At 36.8% G+C, this 22,956-nt stretch overlaps 2 protein-coding genes across 2 annotated transcripts in view; both read left to right on the top strand.

Moving 5' to 3' along the window:
- Positions 1-480: 480 nt before the first annotated feature.
- Reps (RALBP1 associated Eps domain containing) lies at positions 481-9,497 on the top strand. Its single transcript, XM_053754742.2, has 6 exons — positions 481-841; positions 930-1,340; positions 2,916-3,072; positions 4,709-4,871; positions 5,355-5,535; positions 5,876-9,497. The coding sequence occupies exons 1-6, from the start codon at positions 692-694 to the stop codon at positions 6,905-6,907; spliced, it is 2,094 nt and encodes a 697-aa protein (XP_053610717.1). The 5' UTR covers positions 481-691; the 3' UTR covers positions 6,908-9,497.
- A 1,747-nt stretch (positions 9,498-11,244) lies between these two features.
- The window catches only part of fz4 (frizzled 4), a 38,380-nt gene continuing 26,668 nt past the window's right edge, over positions 11,245-22,956 (top strand). The window contains exon 1 of the mRNA XM_053754932.2: positions 11,245-12,421. Coding sequence (XP_053610907.1) covers positions 11,514-12,421 — 908 coding nt within the window. The 5' untranslated portion in view covers positions 11,245-11,513. The remainder of the gene's footprint in view (positions 12,422-22,956) is intronic.

Below are 22,956 nucleotides of genomic sequence, written 5' to 3'. Positions count from 1 at the left end.
CTTCGCATTTATAATATTAGTACAGTTTATCGACTTTTTTTATTATCATTATACCTAATATGTAAATAGCTTCAGCATATTTTTTAATACCTATTTATAATTACGCATAATGGCTTGGATCATTTACATGTTGGTAACGATTTTATAGTTGTGCGATCTGTAGAAAAATAGGTATATATGAAGTACTAATGGGTATGTAGAAATTCGAATCGTTAACTATAAGATACTTCCATTTGTAACGTTATTCGAGTGCACTATTACTTAATATAAACATATTTTACCGCTAGTAGCGTTACTTCCATTTGACAGTGATAATGATACCTGTTGCTCATGATTAACCCTTGGTTAACCCCCTATCCATGTAATACTATCCGATAATCCCGTACAAACCCCAATAAAATCAAACAAAATACCGATTCGATAGTAAAAAAATCAACAGGTTTCCGGTAAAAGAAGATTTCTGGTCAACATTAACCCGAAAATTAATGGCCGCACAACCACAGGCAGCTGTCACTGACATTTCGTTTGCTTCGTGTAAATTTTGTGATGTACATTATTCGTACAAGTTTAAAATCCGTCTATTTATCAATGAATAATGGTGTACATTAACAGATAATGTTTATTTTTGTTGGTTGTTTTAATATAAACCTTTAGAATTGTGCGAAAGTCCGTAAATCGTGGTTGTTTTATAATGGAGGATCTCAATTTGACAGAAACCGAAATGAGATATTTCGGTGATTTGTTTTTATGTTGTGACGAAGAGTCTAATGGGAAAATACCTATTTTAAAGGCAACAGAGTTATTTAGATCATCGAATGTATCCAATGATGTCCTCAAACAGGTAAATAATGGGGTATCTTCGTCTCGTACTGTATAAACAATTGTGGCTGCAAAATGCTTTATTATGTCTATCATTCTTATATTTACAGATCATGGATATCAGTGTGGCGCCTAATAACTGTTCAGCGTTGAATCATATGAATAGGAAACAATTTTATTCAGCTTTGAAACTAATAGCAGCTCACCAAACAAACATGTCATTGAAACCAGAGTTGCTGTCAACTGCCCTTGACCTGCCACTTCCGCGGTTTACGTGGGCCCTTAATTCAGAAGCTAATGCCGATTTAATTCAGTTGTCAAATTCTCCAAAGGAGCAACATATCCCTAAAAGAGAAAGAGGCTTTGCCAATACTTTGGCAGCGTATGAGCCAATAAGGGTGTCATCGAATTTATCTGACAGTGATGGCCCTCCAGCTTTATCTCACGATGCAACTGAAGGATTGAGTACGGATTCGGAGATGGAATCTGAAACAATGTCACAAAGATCTGGTTCACACGGGGTGAGTTCTTTATTACATCTAATCTTTTCATGGACATTCAACAGCTTTTTGTATTAAAATTATCAATTAGTTTATTATGTAGGTACTTGGTGTAATACATACCTATGGTAAATTTTCCTGTTAGGGACTTTTTGAAAAAAAGATTGAATGATTCTTATTGGATTTTGTTGGGTACACCCAAAAATAAGTGCTAACCTACAGGAATAAATTAAACACTATATCTTAGAAATCAGACTTCAGGATCTGAAAGACTTAAAGGCAGTTCAAGGAAGTTCTTCATTATTAAATATTAAAGTAACTGTCTCTTAATACTCCTCCTTGCACATAGAATACTCCTCTTTGCACATAGAACTAATCTGAAGTTGTAGAATTAATTAATTCATTTTTATGATATTTTTTCCCTGTCTATTTTATATTAAATTCAATGTACTTTGTGTGAAATACCCACCCAATAACTGCAACCATTGTTTTCTATCTGTATGTATGTTTCTATAACTTTCCATCTAAATTTTGTGGGCACAAAAATAGTTTAGTAAAATCTGGGTAAAATTAGAAAAAGGTTTTTAGCAAATGTTGCAAAATAGTGACCCTAATTTATAAAGTAAATGATAAAAAACCACATTTAGTAAAACAATCTATTCAATGTAAATAACTGTTGAGTTTATTTTTAACATAACTTCAGATAGTCATTGAAACCACCTTTCTTGATATCTGTTATCAGTCATAGCATACCAGTAGGTATGCTTTCAAAATACATTATTAGCCTTACATTTCCTTATCTAATTAGGTGAAATTTTTTTTCTCAATGAATTCTTTGAAACTGATTTTCAGTAGTATAAGAAAAAGTACATGTTTTTTAACCCTTAAATCCTTGGAAGCAAAATTGGCGAAATAACGATTATATGTTGTAAAAGTGTAATATGTACCTATTGTAAATTAAAATTAAAATTAAAATTGTTATTTGAAGACAAAAATAATCCTATAGCTACATACATGCCCGATTCAAACTGAAATAATAGTTTTAGTGTATGAAATAAGAATTTTCATATATCTGCATATTTTATGCACTAAAAATATGATGGCATGTGTATAGGATGGTTACCTTAGGGATAAGCCTTGACGGCTGAGAGGTAAAAATAGCATCCCTTTCAATCCATTTCTCATCCCTTGTCTTGCCCATACTATTCTTCCTGCTTCATTTTGACTCAAAAAGAAGAAGAAGAGCCAATCATAAACCCATAGCCACATCTTCAAAATGTTGAGTATATTTTTGCAAATCTTGGGTTCCATAAAAACAGTATGATAAGATTAACATCTATGTATAGACTTAAGTAGCTCTCAGTTTCATACTTTAATTTCTATGTATATATTTGTAACTTAGCTGTAAGTATCTCTTAATAGTAGTAATCATCATCATCATAATTTTATTCTCATGTCTGAAAGTCAGCTGTGGATCTCTTGACTAGGGCCTTCCAGGCAATACAGTCTTATGCCTGCTTTAAAGCCTAATGGATTCTGTTATGATAAATAAGTGAATAGCAAAATACGAATAAACGTGACGTTCTGTATCTACAGCGGCGAGGTAAGAACGGGTCTCCATGGAGCACGGCCAGCGAGAGCCCCACGCCGACCAACAGCGTGGCGGAGCGCGTGCACCCTCTGTGGGAGCACAGCGCCACCGGCCGCGGGGTCTGGCCGGCCAACACCACAGAGGAACACACCAGATTGCTAGGTGGGTCTTGTTTATCTGTGTAGTATAATGGTTAACTCCCGTGCTCGAACATTTCTAGGTTCGAATCGTAAATGCATACTTAATGTTATAAATGCAACGCCGTTAATATGTCACGTATTAACGGCAACGTTGGGCTGATTTTGATAAAATTTGGAATAGTATTAATGAACCGAGGTCAAACAGCTGTGAGCTGTGTGCAAATAATGATATATATATGTTATTGAGTAGTCTATATTATGTTGTATTTATACCACAATTATAATACAAATTCTTAAGTATAGTTTGATCTATTAATAACAATCTTTTTTATCCAAAACACACAATAGTTTGACAAATATTTCAATAATCTACAAGCAAACCTGAATAGGTATTTCCGTTAGTAGTGACGTCACAAATGTTAATAAAATAAATGCGTGTGCGCCGCTGTGTGCACGTCTAGTACCACTTCAATTGCACTCATGAGTCACTGATCATAAGGCGTAATTATGTATTAAATAGACTACGTGATGTTCATAGCCTATATTCGTATACAGGTTATTTTTTCACACATACAAAATATTTTCTATATGCTCTGTAAATACATGAAACATAAAAACTTCAAAAAAAAATTACGATGATTTTCATACTAAGCCCGATCACTTGATGAGCCAATGTCGTCAACAATGATATGCGAAGTGGAGACGCAAAAGTAGAGAAGAGGACCCTGGGTTCCGAAGCTCAACGGCTGAGAAAAAAACCGGAAAACGTTCAGATGAAAGAGAGAGTTGATGAGCCAATTTGTACAGTGGAAGAAAAATAGTTTTTTGGCATAAGATTTCTTTGGAAACACAGCTTTACTATCGCAATCACCTCGTATATGTGCAGTAAAACAATTATCCTGTATGTAGTGAAGAATGTTGAGATAATGTAATTAACGTTAATTGAAGACTCCATGAAAAGTTTTTGAACATCTACACTAGAGTCAATTGGCTCATTTAGTCGCTGGACCATATTATAAGTAAATCTACTATTAGCGTGTGCAGATTGTCAATAGTCTCGTCATGAAATTTATATAAAAATATTATAATTAAATGTAAATTGTATATTTTAAATTTCAAAATTGTAAATTATATATTTCATTTTCTGATTGAAGTGTATTAGGAAAATTCTAATGATAATTATATTTATTAAAAATTCTTTCATAAAAAAGTATTTTTAAGTAGTAGAGACGTCACTAGGGTATCCACCTTAATACCATAAAATTTCACAAATCTATCTCATTTAACTTGTAAAATAGTATAACTTCGTTCTAAAATTAAATCAGTAGGCAAATAATGGACTAGATTAGAACACGTTTGAAGTCTGTTCAGTATTTCCCTTAATCTTATTTCCTATGGTAGGAAAAAACTAAACATTTTCACTTGCCACGACCGGACATATCATTTCAGACCTTAGACCTCACTTCATTCCTCTACCTATACACATTATGTCATGCCACTATATATATATATTCATATTTCATTCAAAGAGAGTGCACTGGCAATAGGGCCGCCTATTGTACATATTCTAGCTATGGCATTGTTTTTGTGTTTGCTTGGTTTTTGTGCAAGGTTTTTACATATTATGTCTGACAAAAAATTACAAAAATCAACATCAGGCACAGAAGAAGAGTCTTCAGATCGGCATTCGTCAGAGGAAGATGGCGAGGCGGAGGCGAACGAAGACGCGTGGGCGATCAGCTCTGCGCAGGCGCGACACTACGCCGCGCAGTTCGCGCAGCTGCGGCCCGAAGCCGGTATGCTCTCCGGACACACTGCCAAGTGAGTAGTCTGTCCCACTCTAATACATCTTCCTCCCTTTCTTACAGTCATATTTCAACTGGCTCACGTCTTGGACGATGGAGGACCTAAAGTCCAACGATAGAGCTTTATGTGTAGCCACATCGTAGTCGAAATTAATTAAATATTCATTTCGATTCGACCAGAAAAAATCATATTCTTTATTGCTGAGGGCTTAAGTGGAATGAAACACACGTAACGATTTTCTTGGCAATATTAACAGAAAAGTTTGCCATTGCCTTTATGAACTAAATGGCAAGTTATCACCTAGAGTGCAGGTTTCCTTGTCACTTACATGCATATTCTCTATCTCTTCATAGTACCTCGTTGTGACGTACAGTGGTTCCAGACGAGGGGGATTGTCAAGGGTTCACGGATCGGACACGACTTTTTATTACAGCAATAATAACTTCTTCTCGAAAATAAAATTAAAATATATCATTTTTTGTAAAAAACTTATTCCAGATTATTCTTCGAGAAGTCTCGCCTCTCCGTACCCGACCTGCGCAAGATTTGGCAACTGTCAGACATCACTAAAGACGGGAAACTAACGCTGGAAGAATTCAGCATAGCGATGCATCTGATTGTCCTGCGACGGAACAACATGCCTGTTCCTGAAGTGTTGCCTGCTTGTCTCGTGCCCAAGGTGAGATTATTAACTTTCTTTATCTTTATTGAAACTTTCAGTATATCATACTTACTTTTGTATGCGATATTCTTGTTAAATTGAAGGGTATAATGCAACGATGCAGAAAATTTTTATTAGTCTTCAGACACATTTAATTTTTTTTTACACGCTTATAAAATGTATATCTCTGTCTTAAGATATATATACTGTTGCAAATTACTAGAGACGGGGAAATTGATTCGGGACTGGAAATACACAGTAAGGCAGTGTGTTTTCGAGAGCAAACATAATGATTTATAGGAGAAAAATTTGGAAATTTTTCTATTAATTTTCATGTCAACGTGTTTTTTTTTTCTAGGTTGACTCGCGATTCTCCCAGCAAGCGGTGACCACTGACTTAGTAGACCTCGGAGCAGACATGTTCAGCTCAGGATCCTCCGCAGACTTCAGCTTCGTCCACAAACCCGACGACCCCTACGAGGCCAAGCCGAAGAAACCAGAAGAGCGGCCGCCGTCTCTATCCCCCAAGCCTGAACCGCAAATCAACAATAAGGAGTGGACGAAATTTGTCGACTCCCCAACTTCCAGCGTTTCGAGTCCGGGCCCGAAACCGGTCAATTTTGATTTCCACAAGTCAGCTTTAGAAAGAGACCCCAAGATTTTCCATCCCGTGGCTCTGAGGGTGACGCCCGATGCGAATACTTTACCGAGCCACGGCGAAGGAGATATGAGGTCGAGTACATCGCCAAGGAGAGACGATTTCGCGCACGCATTCGAACTCGCTAGTCCAAAGCGACTGAATTCGCAACCGCCGACCGAACCGCCACCGAACGGGAACCCAGAAATCAAGTCTATTCAGCGGCCGCAGCCGAAGAAGCCTTTGAAAAGCGCCGGGGCATTGCCCCCTCCTCCGGCCAGGGAATCGTCGGTACACGCGGACGACGGGCCGCAGTCGCTGCAGTACGCGCCCAAGAAGGAGCCGCCGCCGCCGCCTCCGCCGCGGCCGCTGCGGAACCACACGCGCTCCAGCTCACTGGACCTCAACAGGCTGAAGGGCGCGGGTCAGCCTCCGCCGCAGCCGCCGCCGCGGCTGTCGCCCGCCGCCTCGCCGCCCGCGCGACGCCCGCTGCCCAGCCAGCGCAGCGAGGGCGAATACGACGGCGAAGGATTCGGTTACAACCGCGAGGACGCGCCGAAGATGCACGGCGCCTTCGAAGTGTACCGGAAACCGCGGGAGTCCCCCGGCTCGCCGGACCCGGACGTGAAGGCGCTGCAGGAGCAGAACGCAGTGCTGCACCGCGTGTGCCGCGCGCTGTGCGCAGACCTGGCCGACGTGCAGCGCGAGCGGGAGGCGCTCCGAGTGCGCCTCGACCACTCCGCGCCGGTCTAGTCAATATACTACCGCTAGACCTATATGAATCTAATAATCTCTTGAACTTCATGCGAACGAAATCTCGACGTGAGCTCGTCCAACCTTGTCTTTTGGTGAGTACAGTTTTATTAATATTAATAGTACACTGAAAAGTTAAATTATGTATCTATTATGTGAGAAAAATTGGGACATCTTACCTTAAATCATGTGAATATTTAAATTTTATCAAAACAAGTATGGATTCCGTCAACATGTATTTTGACGCAAACCTTTGGTCTACTATATAAGAACATAATTATTCTTGTCTTTGACGTTGACTGTAGACGAAGGTAACAATTTTAAAGTTATACACGCTGCGTCACATCCATATTCCTATTTTATTTCATAATTATTATCTCATCTCACTTTAAATGGATGTTAAATCATTGAAATGGTATCGCAAACGCCAATCGTATACCCAATAAGGGTTACAGTTTTTTATCACTGGGTGGCGCCACTGGTGACTGAGGTCCTGTCACTATGGTTTATATTAAAAATCCGTTAAAACTATTCAACTATGCCTTTTCATTGGACCTTACCACCACAAGCGCCTCTAGTGTATTAAAAAGCAATCTATACTATCTTGTCGTAATATGTTGTATAGCCAAATGTCTTTAACGAACATAAGTCTATAATAATTTCATAGTCTTTTAATATTGACTTCGGACATGGTATGAAAAGTAATTCAAAATATATAGTTTAATGTTCGTTAGTGACATATTTTTTGGCCTTTGTCAATGTCATATGGTCACGACTATGTGTGACAGATACATAAAATAGGCAGAAATCGTTATCAAATCGATGTAATGTTTCGATAAATTTAAATCGTTTTGTCTGCAATTACGAGACGCATTCAATACCATTCACTTTCCGATTGCAAGCAAGTTCCACTAGCTTGGATAGAAATGGTACTGTTACATTATCATTAATTTTTTTTTACATAATTTTAATGTAAGAGGCTATAGTAAAATCTTATATATCTGTTTACAGTATTTTGTATTCGTTCCGGAATTGATTTTTATCGCTACAGCACTTTATATCGCAATGAGAATTGGTGTTAACGCAATTTCGCATATGTAGCACGTTTTTATTTTAAAAAACATGTGTTTAAATGTCAATCGGCTTTCCCCTTCCAAGAGACAATATTGTATTTTGTAACATAATATTCGGCCATTTTGTTTTATCAACATTTTAAGATGGTTGTGCTAACACTATTTTATTTACTACTTGTGTATATGAATTACATTTAAAACGCAAGGCATTATTTATATTATTGATAATTTTAAGAATTTTGATATCAATGTGAAGCGTAAACGTGTAAAAATTGGGATATATTTATTTTTGTCACCTTTTTATGAAATTATGCAAATTTACAGGCCACCTTTATGGCATTTAATTCGAAACTAACATATAAATAAATAAAAATTAAAGTGTGTGGTGGCGCTTATAATTGCTTAAATAGCATTCCTTATTTTATCGTATGTTGTAATTTGCTTTATTATTGTATAAAAATATTTAGGAACGGAGTACCACCTGATGAGAGTATTTGTTGAAATATGTGAATGTTGTAAAAAAGAATTAGGTATAGCGAATGTAAAAAAAATGATGGAGGATCAGTGGACCACTGTGCAGTTTGTGAAGACTTCGGTACTCGATACTTGATGTATTAAAATAATATTTACTTTGCCATAAGTACATTATCAAAAACTAACCTATAAATTATAATTAAAATAAAACGTCAGCTTGTGAAAAAAATTCTTGCAATTGATTGCAATATAAAAGTACAATATTAATAGTTCAAGTAAGGGTATAATCTTTGCCTTGCAGTGTAAGGATAAAAAATATTTTAATTTAAATGAAGTCATTTTAATTTACTTCAGAAGCCAAAATAGCTAAACTTGACCATATCATTAGTCATTTAATGGCCTATTTTATTATATTAAAATCGTTCATAGAACCCAGTTTTGTGAAGAATTTAGTGATAATTCTAAGAAGTTTGGCAATCAATTATGGACTTAAAAGAAAAAATGACTAAAGTATAATATTGTCCACTCATATACAAATGTCAGATTCATTTAGGCGAGAACATTTAAGTGAGAAAATCAGGTTATATTTGGTTATCAAGTATGGTATGATATAACTAGCATTATATTGCTATCGGGTACAGAAGCGTCACAGAAGCACCGTCGACTGTATGTAGGTAGTTAGACGCAGTGCCTCGCGCCGCAAGCTAGATGTTGTAAACAAAACGTGCAGAATTGAGTGAAAATCCTGTATTATATAAGATTGTTGTAAAAGTATTTATCTATTATTTAGTCGTATTTTAAGGATATCATACTCCCATTGAAGCAGTCTTTACGTCAGTGTAAATATTTGATTTGTCCATGCATTTGACCATTTCCTCGCTTATAAATAAAAATAACCTCTTATAAATTTCGGTCCAATTTTGTACTACTGTATTAGCCCGTATTCACTTACTATATTGTACCTATTTGTTTCGTAAAATTTATACAGTACTGCTTAAATATTATTGTAGTAAATTATGTACAATAAATTTATTTCAAAAGTATGTATTGGGTTTTGTTTTGGTCCAGTCAAAATAAGATGAGCGGGACGACGAAAATCTACATTAGATTTAATTTTTTTCGTTTAATCTTCTCCCCTGTAAACCTATAATTTTTGAGTGTTCATCGGAGCGATCGAATATCGTGTATAATTAGGATTTCACTTTTTCCATCAAGGAACACAATTTTACGCAATGCTCGCGGTAGATGGCGCCATCAATACAAGATGTATAAAACTACTATCGTGTGTGATAATATTGCAGTAATTAAACGATTTCCCTAAGGAACTATTATACCTACCATTATTAACCATTGAAATAGTATATAAACCGAGAAAGTTCAGCACAGACCATTTAGAATTTCAGCTATTGTGATACGGCCACAGATTTACAAATGTAATGTTTTCATGTCTGTGGATACGGCATTAATTTTCTTTTTATTGATCTATGGGATACAGTGACGGATAAACACACACTTCAAAGATATAGAAACTTTTAGAATAACTTCAAGTCATAGACTCGACTTCTCATGATTGTCAACACAATAAATGTCACAGAAGGTCTTATACCAGAATCTCAATAGCAATGTAAACTGCGATATATCTTCAGTTTCGACATTCACATTCACAAATCGAGACAATGAAAGTGTTGCTATACATATTCTCCATGTTTTCCATGTATCTGTTGTTGATGTACTTTCTCTGTCCCTGTGATCCGCCCACACCTGGACCCGCCTGAAGTAACCATGAAGACCTCTATAGACAGATGGAATCAAAACGACAATTACTGGCTAATGTTGTACGAATTTTGAAGACAAGAAGTACATATATTTGGGGACTTAAAAGCTTGAACGAAAAATAAATGGAGGTGATACTTAAAGTGACCTAGTAAAATTAAAAAAAAATCCATTGGTGCTGCAGCAATTTGTAACTTTTGTGCTGTGATGTCTATTTAAATTTCAACTAAGTATGAAATAAAAAATATACTACATATTACATGCATATACATATCTTGATCTGTTTTCTCTTATACTTAGACAAAAATTATATTTAGTACTAGCTTTCGCCTGCAGCTCCGCCCTCGTTATTTTCCCACTATAGTAGTCATGTTTCCAAGATGAAATGTGCGTGCATGGTAAAATTTCAAGAAGATTGGTTGAATATGTAAAGCGTGAAGAGGTGGCAAACTTATTGTTCCTTAATAATATTAATTGGGATTATAATTACATTTGACGTTACAATATAGTTGATTGATAATTATTAAATTTGACACCTCGGTGGCGCAGTGGTAAAGTTCTTGCCACTGAACCGAGAGGAGGTCTCATATTTATTTACTTACATAGACTTTATTAAGTTTCTCAACTTGGTAATGCACCTTTATAATTTTACTAGCGACCCATCCCGGTTTCTCTAGGGTGAAACCATAATAAATTATACACTTCCTCAGAAATCATAGGATTGATTATTTTTGAGCTTATCGCGTTCATACAGACAAACAGACGCGATAGGGGGACTTCTTTTTATATAATATGTACGCATGTATTTGGCTATATAATGGATTGTGTAGTTACATATCAGTCTTAAATACGTCATAGCAGCACATCGATGTAATCATTGAGATAATACTATCACTCTTATCTAGGAAAATCGATATCGAAATTATGGGACAAATGAAGCGGTGTTATAAGCGCGATTTGAATTCTACCCTATTGATAAGAGTCGATAACGAGAATGTCGCGCGATCAGTTGTTTGTAACGAGGCTCCGCACGTTCATCTCGCTCCAGGCCTCCTCACCAATTTCTCTCCCTTTCCCTCCGCCACACTATCGCGCATACCTGCGATCCTTTTTTTGTGAGACTGCGGCCGCGAGGGGGGCTCCAGTCCGCGCGCGCACGCTCCACACCGTCTTGAGACGCGCCTCGAGACGCATGAACGTACTCCACGTGCCCGCTGCGTCCGCGCGTAAATACTCTCGACTACAATGAGATCTTTCATTTGACGCGCCGGATATCGTCTTTCAAAATGAAGTGCTTCATCGCGATCCTTTTTACCGTGACCCTAGTGACCGGCGCCGCCGCCGAGGCCTCAGTGCGGACATGTGAACCTATTAAAGTGGCTATGTGCAAGAACATTGGATACAACCAAACAGGAATGCCCAATTTGGCTCGTCACTCCCTGCAGGCTGACGCCGATGTCACCCTGCAGACCTTCAGTCCACTCGTCCAGTACGGCTGCTCGCCACAATTGGATCTGTTTTTATGCACGGTCTACGTGCCGATGTGTACCGATAAAGTCGCCTTACCCATCGGCCCCTGTAGAGGTTTGTGTGAGACTGTATATGCAAGATGTTATCCCGTGCTTCAGGGTTTCGGTTTCCAGTGGCCGGCCGAGTTAGACTGTTCTTTATTCCCCGCTGAAAACAATCACGAACATATGTGCATGGAAGGACCTGGTGATCATGGGCCTCCTGTAGGTTCTATACCGCTCGATCATAGTGTAGGTGGATCAGGCGCGTGCCAGCGGCTCGTTAAACCAAAAAGTTGGGTATGGGTCAGGGGATCGGGACGTTGTGCACAGTTTTGTGAAGCTGAAGTTCTTTGGGAAGCCGGCGAGAGACGGGCAGCTGAAGTGTGGCTGGCGACATGGGCTGCGCTGAGTTTCGCGTGCACGCTGGCGGCGGTGGGCGCGCAGCTGGCGTGTGGGGACCGCGGGCGAGCCGGCGAGCGGGCGCTGGTGTTGGTGGCGCTGTGTCGATGTGCAGCCGCCGCCGGCTGGGGAGTGCGCGCAGCCGCCGGCCGCACCGCTGCCGGCTGTGCCAAGGACTCCGCCATTCCGACGAGGATGCTGCTGGCTCATGACGGATTAGCGAACCCGAACTGCGCCGTTGTCTTCCTCCTCCTGTATTATTTCGGGCTCGCTGCATCTGTTTGGTAAGTTTACATTTAAGATCTAAGTTTACAAATATTCACGGATTAATAACACATCGTAATAACTATTCAATTTTCAAAGCTTTGTCGAAGTCAACCAATAACAAAAAAACTGCACTTACAAGAATCGACGGCTCTGATCACGCCGGCACAATGGGTTCGCTGGCTTTGTCACTTGTCCGGCTTACTGTACCTGCTTCTTTTGTCGGAGGAAGGCCCGGACGTTAACTTTGTCGCCAATCCATTATGCTTTGTCACTTGCCCCAAAGACCACATTTATTTAGAAACTTTCAAAATTCCCTGCCTGTATAGAAGCATTGAAATATGACCAACGCGCTCAGTCTTTTCCGAGCTTTGTAATACAAAATCGAAATAATTGGTATTGTTTCTAATCAGGCTGGGAGGGCTAGCACAATAGCCCGAAGTTGAATAGAATAAAAAGTCGTCTACTTATTGGAATTCCTGTGGCAGCTACCAGGCATCATTGTTTGCTTGGCGATCAGTCACGGCTTCGAATGGCATGGAACCAATGAAACTTGCTCCACGTTATACTTGAAAGGCTTTCCTTTGTACACACAAGTTTTATTGAGAACAATAAACTTATATAAGTACACATAGGTACTATAAATATGCCATAACAAATTACCTTACTTGTTAGATACTATCTTACTTAGATATTCATATCGTAATTTTGAAAATTGAAAAGATATACATTGAGATGGCATTATATCTACCCACCACAGAATTTAAAATATCTACCTTTAAAAATATTTCCACGACTAGAGAATAAATCAGTAATGTTCGACGAACAGTTTCGTGGAGATTAGAAGAAGGTTGGGCCATAAAGTAAAACGAATTGGGAAATAAAATAAACGAGCCACAATAAATCACAAGCGGGCGACGCCCGGTGTCGAGCTAGTTGAAAGAAACCGTCGGAAGACGTGGGCTGCAACGCAACGCAACTCTAAATATGCATAATGTGCATTACTAAAACTGTATTCATAGAATTGCGAAAAGCAAAATAAGTTACTCATTTGCGTAATCAAATATATTGTAGATTATAAAATATTTGCAAATATAAGTACTTGTTGTAGAATTTTTTTATGAAAAAAAATATTGCTTAGGTATTTCTTTTTTGGGGCATATACCTACCCAAAATTCAAAATAAAAGATTAAGTATACTTTGCAGATTATATAAGTTCATTCAAAACCTTCATGGAATGGAAGTAGAATATTCACTGGTCCAACTTACATCATCATCAGCGTTGCCAGATTTGATAACTAATGAGTAAAAAAGCGAGAACATTTAAATATTTTTTTCATATTTTAATAAAAACACTAGCTAAATTTTTTTAAAAATTTTAATGTCCTATTTTACACATATACCCTTTGTGCAAAAGTATTGTATTTTTTTTTTGCTTCTGATTGCAAATCCAAAATACGGAACCCTAAAAGCGGGACAGTAAATTCTGGAGTCTATAATCGGGACGTCTGGCAACCCTGATCATTATATACCTAGAACCTGGAACAGTGAATCTATACTTTGGTGAGACCAATATAATGCACAAGATCATTAAGGCTTCTAAGAAATGAACACCCTCATCAATTTTCTGATATAAGTGACAGTTTTCATTGCATAGGAAATGAGTTACGACCCACAAAAAAAATATTAAAACGAGGCAGCTGAAACTTCACATGGTTGTAACAAAATACACTTAGTCGACGTTGCTCAGAAAAACTAGCCCTGTTTGTTAGCCATCTTCGATTTAATGGGATTTGTACCAATATTGAACTTTGTTGCTGAAGATATAAGCTTCAAAATAAAATTAAAATACAGGCTGTAAATCTGTAACCGATGTGGATGCGCCGTAAAAACTTGTAGTCTTGCATTTCTACATAAATATTGGCTTAACTACCAGTACTGGCTCGAAGTTGATCGAACCCTCTGAGAAAATATTGCCATCACAGCAAAAACATTTGCGAATACAAAGTGGCCAAGTGCCTGTATTGGTAAAAGACCGCATTTTATCAGTCTGCACAATTTGAAATGGGATAAAATAAGAAATTGGCGATTTTTCTTTATAATATTATTATATGAAATTGTAATATAGTAACTATAAAGCTATCTTTTTTAATTCATATCTTCCATTAATATATTAGCGCGATCATTAGTGATCTTCTCATTTTGATCAAGAAACAAAAAAACATTAACTTTAAAATATATAAAACGCGTAAACTACAAAATGGAATGCAATTGATATAAACCCTAACATTGTATAAATAAAACAATAAATTTCTGTTAAAAGAGCCAAAAATATTCGGCAATCCGTATAAAAAATTTGAGCTGTCGCTGTCGACAAATAAATTCATTAACACGCCAAGCCAACATAACAGGGAGTTATGTCTTCCGCCAGGAGTTATTCCAGATACGCACCACGACACGGCTTGATTCTTTATTATCGAGACAATTAAATTAATAAATGACGTCTTTTGAGGATTTCGGTCGTTCCATGCGTGGTTTCACTGTAACAGTACAGTTATCATACAACAGCACATCAACCTACCCAAGTTCATTGCAAGTTAGTCCCTATTACTGAGGTATAAACATGCATACAGGATACTAACTTGACGTACAGTCGACCGCATTATATAAAGCATTTTTATCTAAAGTACACTAATTTGCACATGCATTCTCTTGTAGGTATATCAATTACAGAAGTATTTAGAAAATGTTATATTTTTACCGCCGCCATATGGCCCAGATCAGCCTGAAGACACTCTGTCTAAATGCCTTTTAAAATAAATAACATTTCTGAAAACGTAAACTCATAAAGCACTTAACCTGATTCCAGAGTGTTTTCACTATTATAAGAAATATATTTTTGCCGAAATGAACGAAAATAATTTGTGAAAAAACATTTTACCTAGATAAGTATTTATTTATCGTTGGTGTTTAAAAGTTCGAAAACAGTTCAAAATATCACAATCTGTATGTAATTAAGTATATATATTTTTACTAGGACCAAAAAAATGGATAATGTTGCTCTAAGAATATATCATAGGAACATGATATCACAATAACACGGCTGGTTTAAATTAGGAATATATTTTTATTTACTTTTTAAACACGCAATCGTTGGATGGCGCTATTTTATGACGGTTATTAAATTTTTAATTTTTGTTTTATATAGTCTGCCGTAGATACGTATCATTTATATCAGAAAAACATAACCGCGGAGCTGTAAATAAGATCCAATTTCATTGTTAATAGATAGTAATATAGGCTTTTAGAGGCTATAATTGCTTTTTTCCTAAGCCTTTTTCGTGTTATTTTCGGCTGACAAACTTACTCACTATAAGTAGTATAAAAATCGATATAGATTTTGAAATTGTATTGTCGTTACGCTATGTATTTAAAACAGAATGTATGTCAAATAGCAATCGTGTGTTATTTTCTCTCAGCAAATTTAATTTCTAACAACGCATCATTAAAGTTATGATTAGAAATTACATGTTAAATTATTTTGTATAATTATTATTTTATTTTATTTTAACTACATATAATACAAAAAATATGATCGGAAAGGCTTATTGGACAATCGGCAAGAAGAATATTTGTCACAGTTGTAACCGAGTCAAACAAATGAAGTCAAACAGATGGAACGTAAATCTCAATAGTTTATAGCGGGTGTTATTAATTTCCCAGAAACACGCATTTTGTTACAAAACCGACTCGTTATGATAATTTCTCGTGGATTTATGTGACGCCGGGCTCTTTGATGGTCACCCCGCGACAGTTATTAGTGTGATAGCATCTGTCTATCTGTCCATCCAATTCTAAAAACAAAACTAGACAATTTTATACTCCAAAATATCCACATCTAAGTGAAATTAGTCGTATCTCACAGTCAAAGCTTCCCAAAATAACTTATTTTATCCGGCTCGAAGGACCATAAATATTCCGAAAAAATACAGATCGATAACTTTGAGACATTTGGGTACTTAGCAAAAAAGATTTCTTTTGCATCTCCTAAATAAGAAAAAGAAAGGTGACTGAGTATATTGTTTACTACCTACGAATACACGTCAGTGCTCTTATACGTAAAGATACCGGAGTAATAAGCGCATGAAAATCAATTAGTAGCCTTTAGTTGGTGATATATTTTGAATGAAATTGCCACGCTTCGCTCTGCCTGCTCACTCGACCGGATAGAATGACAGGAGTAGCTATGCAGTCTATGGTCGATGTATGGATGGCTGTTCAATGCAATAACAATAGTGGATGTCGCACACCAGTTACAAGCAATTACAAGTAGTTATCACGTTTTATTGACACTTGAAAGGGACCGGTTAATCGTTGCTACGAACGTATAGAGCCTACTTCAACGCTTTTATTTGTAGGGTGGCTATGTGATGGCCAAGTTTGGATTCCGTTCCCTAGTAGGATAGGTAATGACGCTTTGTTTTTTCATAAATATGCCATTTTTGAACATGAAAAATGTGGCGTTTTTTGTTTTGTTAAATAAATAATTTAATTCACTTGTTCTCTATTTAATTTATGACTTAATTTTTCATCACTAGTGTACTATTATTTTTTTCAACAGACTATATTATTTTTTATTGATTTTAGTCTCTATTATATTTTATAAAGATTTTATGCACGCGATTCAGCTAATATTGTGACGATATTGACGTGATTGATTGATTTTGACTTATTTTACTATAGTAAGAAAATTTACTGAATTTACATTATTACAAGCGATTATGTAATTTTTACCGAAATACTCTTTAAATATTGATAAAAATATTTTCTCCATTTTGATTCTTACTGGCAACACAGCTCAACAAGCACAGTATTATCATAATAACAGCTCCAGCACGGAACTAGTTAGCCGAGCACATTGTGGTCGCGGGTAATGACTAATGTCAAATTGGTTTGCATTGAGCGGTGAGTTGTGTTGAAATGCGGCGAGTTTGGATTGCACCGTGGCTCTGTGTTGTGCCGTTATTAGATCGTGTAGCTCTAGAATTGACTGCAGTTTGAATATTGTTTTGCAAAAGTACAGAAAATAGGGGCTGAAATTTATAGCATTTATTAGACTACCTTTGCCTCCCTCAAAGACTTATTTTTCTGGATGAATTCTTTATTTCGTTTCTGTTTCTCTCTATCTCATCTGAGCATTTTCTCGGTTCTTCCTTAATCATTGACCGTCGGAGCCCAGGGTCCGCTTTTTGGACTCCACTTCGGACGGTTGTTGGCACCACTTAATTGTCAGACGTTTGGCATGCACTTTCATCTTTGACGAAATCAAACCAGCATTTCTTGGGTTTGCCTCTTCTGCCAAGGCTAAGCGGCAGAAGCATGGCCAAACAATTGTTCCCTACAATTCAGGCATTAGGCTGTCCAATCATCACGACGACTTCGATTTTCTTTCTGCCATATATTTTTTTCTTTCATCGAAATACAAGAAGGCTCTCGAGTACAAGAAGGGTCAAAGTAGTATTTGTGAGCTTTATGCACATAAAGCTCACAAATACTAGTCAAGAAATAAAAGTAGTAATAAACATTCTTCTACCGAGGTAACAAGTCTTGAATTTAACAAACCTGCGCAAGAGCACCTAGTTGCGGATGCGATGCCGGCATGTCATGGAGGGTATAATCTGTGGCCATTCATAATTTCTTGTTTATTTAAAATTTCCTTGCTGTTGCTGCCGATGTAATCTCACACAGCGCCCCGCCTCGTGACGACCGCTATTCTTGTTATTAGGGCTGCCACAAACTTGTCGATAACTATTTATTTAGTTTTTTCTTATCTAGCCTGTGTAGGTGTTGGGTACAATTTTAATTCACTTGTCCAACAAGAGATAAAGAGACGCAAGTAGAAGAAGGGATCTTCTACTTGCGTCTCTTTTTCTCTTGTTGTTTGTGACCAATCAGCTAAGAATTTAGGATGTTAAAAATCTAGTTCCTAGGGATCTTTGAGAGCAATAAATGTTAAAATAAATAAAATTCTAGAATAAATACACATAAATAGATAACCTATTTAGTTTAGAAAAAAGGAGAAGAAAAAAATCTCTCCAATTTAGGTTCTTGAAACATTTAAATTTTTAAATTTATTAGTTTCGACACATATAAGTTAAGTACCTGTTTACTTATTTGTTAAATATTTAAACGAAAAAATATAAATCAAACTTTCTTCTATCGATGACTACAGCACAACACTAGGTACAACCAAAGATTCGATCCTACAGCGCCCGCGCCGTAATTGGGATGCTAATCAGATGCTGAACTGTCTCTGTCCCTGTCTGTCTTGTTGCTGTGTGGTTCTCCGTCTCGTTCACACTTCAGAAAAGCGGTGGAGGCGGCGGGTCTTCAATCATGTGGCAATAAGCGGGCTCCCTCGGGCTGACCCGCCTGAATGTAATCACGTAGTTGCCTCGCGGAATCATTTCCATTTTTTAACAACGTCGGACTGAGTTGACTCGCTTTTCTTTTTATGGAAATGATGGGTTGTCGATGGAATATTTGCGAAAGTTTACAAGGAATTAATTAGACTTAAGTAGACTAGTGTAAGTAAGTAGATATATCTTTAATTAGTTTAGTAATATAGGCCCCTAATATTAGTATTACAACCGGTAATCACAAAAAAATGAGGAACGGTTACTTTGTATAGGGAGATAGGATCACTCCTAGATCTTCCGCTTTATGTAGTAAATATCAATCAGTCTAAATTAACGCATTTAGCTGGTGTCTTTGCTGGCGTAATCCTTAAATACATTTAACTCGTAACGATTCTCGGATACAAGGCACGTTTATCCAGAGAGCACAAAGACGCCGAGCGGAGAGTATCTGGTGGAGGGATCGGCGCGGGCGCAGCTCAGATCGTATCGAACAATCCTTATTATTGGCTCGCTCCGGGCCGAACGCAAATAGTACTTGGAATTGCAGCGAATTATCTGGATTACGGAAACACGCCGGCAACAGTCGTCTTTATTGCTTTGTGGTTTGTTTTCTAAAACTATTCTGGTGTTTTTTTATTTACTCATTTAACGTGTAGATGAAATTATACTTTGCATAGACGCTATCGTAGTGAGAAGATAATTTGATCGTTAACTGAAGTCTGTAAATAGATCGATAATGACTAGGATTATGTGTGTAGTTCCGTGTGATCGACTACTGACTTCAACTGACAAGAGAAAACAAAACAGGAGTAACCATTTCATCGCAAATAGAAAAGCATTTCATCGCATTTTATCAACAATGCATCTACATTATTACTCTATAATGTTACACATACACCATAAACCGTCGTATGTACTTCCAATTATTCCTCCAAACAAACCCTATTATCCTCCAGGCATTACCTGAAAACGCCCATAGCTCGTTAGCCTCGCGATACGTGCGCGATACGAGGGGCGAAGCCCTAGCGCAGCTCACGACTCTGATAGTATCAGCCTCGCTGTTCTGACGGACATGACGGTATCACAATCTGTGGCACTTTCCGAAGGAATTCCTTTGCTTGGACTAGGGAAAAATGGAACACAAAATATTAGAATTTTATATGCATCTTTGAGATGGGTGAAAAATGAAAATATGTACAATGTAGTTTTGTCTTCCTCAAATTAAACAATGCGATGGTTTCGAATTTGGGATGATTAGTTTTTTGCATCCACGCTAATATGCCGCAATACATATTATGCGTTATCCAACACGTATACCTATTAAGTATAAGTATCAGATAAAATATCTAGATTTATTCTATTCTTCAGTTTATATGCTCCTAACACATGTTGATGATGTATACTGATACAGTCAATTATGATAACTATTCCGCGGTAATAGCGGTGGATTTGCAATGATTTTGGGCTGGTTGAGATGTTGACTGTACGATTAGAAAATACCTCGAGACCGGCCAGAATATTATATGCGATGTTCATCTGTCGAGTTGATAAAGGTCATGCCATGTTCAATTTGCCCGAGCGGTGTGTGGGTGGGCCTCGAATCCACCTAGTTTGTTGGTTTTCGATGATGGATAACCATGTAATTAAGGACTATTATCTCGTCCGGGTGCCTGCTGCTCGGGAATTTCAAAATTGACGTTAATTTAAGCAGTTATTTATAATAAGAGTATCATTATCGATTGCTTGTACTCGCTCCGATCATGTCGCCGCCGCCGGTCCACGTTTTTGGAAATAAAGAGAGTGTGGAACTGGCTAGAAGTAAATACAGTACCAATTTAAAAAAATATTGTACAAGTTATTCAATTGCAATAGAAAAAATGTAGTTCGTCAAAATCTGTTTTCTTCACTTTCTTGTCAGACTGACCTATGATATCTCTCATAGTTATGCTTCAATCACCTCGAATTATAGAACTTGATTCAAAAATACATTTTTTGTATGTATGTATGCATGTTTGTAATGCGATAACTTTCGAGCCGTTGGTCTGATTTTGATGAAATTTAAAAGTTATGTAGGATCTGTCAATAGAATTTTTAAGTTCGTGGGGCATCAAAATCGATTAAGTCTTGGAATATTTACAAATTTGTAAAAACTCATCAAAAATGTATTGTGTTCGCGAGGTCTACGTTCGCGGCGAACACCTAGAGATTTATCAATTTGTATTCTCATTATTTTGTGACACGGTTAAATTGGCCGGTAACTAGCTACAGTTTTATGGTGGATAATAATTACTAACTCCTTACTTGTAGCTTAACAATATTTATTGGTTCAAGCACCTATAAGGAAACTTGGTTCGTAAATGTATAGAGGTCCAATAGTTAATTATATATACGTAGTAATTAGTGTCGAAATTGGATTCTTAACTAGGCTACGAATTGTTTGAATGTGTATATGTGTATAGCGTAGAATAGAACTATAGGCTTTTATGATTTTTGTAAGAAATTATTTTATTAAAATTCTTTAAGAATGCGATTTGCCTATACATATGTATATTTTAAATATTTTTACGATAATGTCTATCCACTTAAGGAGCTTCCACGCAGCCATGTTATTTTTTTTTACGTCATATTTTTACGGATTCGAAATACAATATTCATAACACAAAAGTCTATGCTTCACGTCGAGAAACCACTATGTAATGTACAAAATAAAATAACTACAGAACGGTGATTTGCCATTTAACTATGCCATCTCTCTCTCACCTAAGCGTTTTCCAGATAACATTCTCGGCTGGTGACGTTTCGAAGCCTTCCTTACACTTGTATCTTATATTTGTCCTAGAGCTTAGAAGGATTTATTCTATCAATGTACATATAATTAAAACATCGATTGGTTTAGAAAGAGCGAAACTGATTATACTGAATATTCATTTGACTAAACACCTTAAAAGCTCTGGTTGAAATTATACTTTCCTTATTTCGTCTTCCAAACTGCATTAGTGCAGTCAGTAAACAATACAATACGAACGTTTTGTTAAGTCAACAGTTCAACACGTGTAGGTCGCACTGTATGTGTGTACATACACACGGACAGAACAACCATACAATAGACATAAGAAATACTTCGTCTTTGCCTTCGTCTTTACGCAAAACGCTGCGATGGTATTTACGACGAAAGATATTCTCCATTGCTTACAAAGATTTTATGCATCGTAAATGTTAATTTCTGAAAACTAATTTGACTATACATGTACATAGCTGAGTTTACGTCCAATATTTTAACCAATAATTCCAGCGTAATACCAACAAGAAGATAAGTTTACTTACGCACTACTTTTGGGAATAAATTTGAGATAACGGGTGGCAACTTATTTCTGCACGCATATCACCCATGTGCATAATTAACTTCCTTGTTCAGTTGACCTGACTGCAAACTTCTTATCGCATATAGAGTAACATAGAAATATTATTAACGTCTGCATCGTTAGACATTTAAACTTTTTTTAGAAAAATAAATATTTACAAATATAAGGTTATTTTTTTTTAAATTTTGTAAAAATAAAACATATCTAAGTAGTTTTCTTGATCATTTTCGAATCGTTAACAAAAGTATAAACATTTTTGTTACTTAATTAGTAACTAAAATGTTACTAAACTAAACTAGGATTTGTTTTTCAAATGTCTCACTATTAAGTATTGAGCGCGATACAATATCGTAATTTAATACAGAGTCATAGAAAACAATAATGGCATCGAAGTCAGCGCACTTCGAGCACTCTGCAGTAACCCGATCTCCACACGGTCAGCGTCTCCCGGCGGCAGCTGGAGTGACCATGATCATGTAGGAACGACGGACAAAATAATTAAAAAACACCAACTCAGCTCTAGCACCAAAAGTCAATCGCCGCATTTCTCATTTCCATTTTTCGGCCGAATGAGCGTAAAATTACGATGAATTGATGTCAAATTCATATAATTTACTAGATACATCATCGCCGAATCAGAGCATAATTGTATGCAAATTTACATACACAAATTAAAATCTATTAAAGAAATTAGTAGATAGGTATATAATAAACTTTCGAATATATTGTATAAACTGTTTTCAGCCTACATGTTATCTCAAACACATTTTATAT

Source organism: Plodia interpunctella, chromosome 14, assembly GCF_027563975.2.
Source record: "Plodia interpunctella isolate USDA-ARS_2022_Savannah chromosome 14, ilPloInte3.2, whole genome shotgun sequence".
Lineage (NCBI taxonomy): Eukaryota > Metazoa > Arthropoda > Insecta > Lepidoptera > Pyralidae > Plodia > Plodia interpunctella.
The sequence above is the reverse complement of the archived record's forward strand: the minus strand, read 5'-3'. Positions and strand labels throughout refer to the sequence as shown.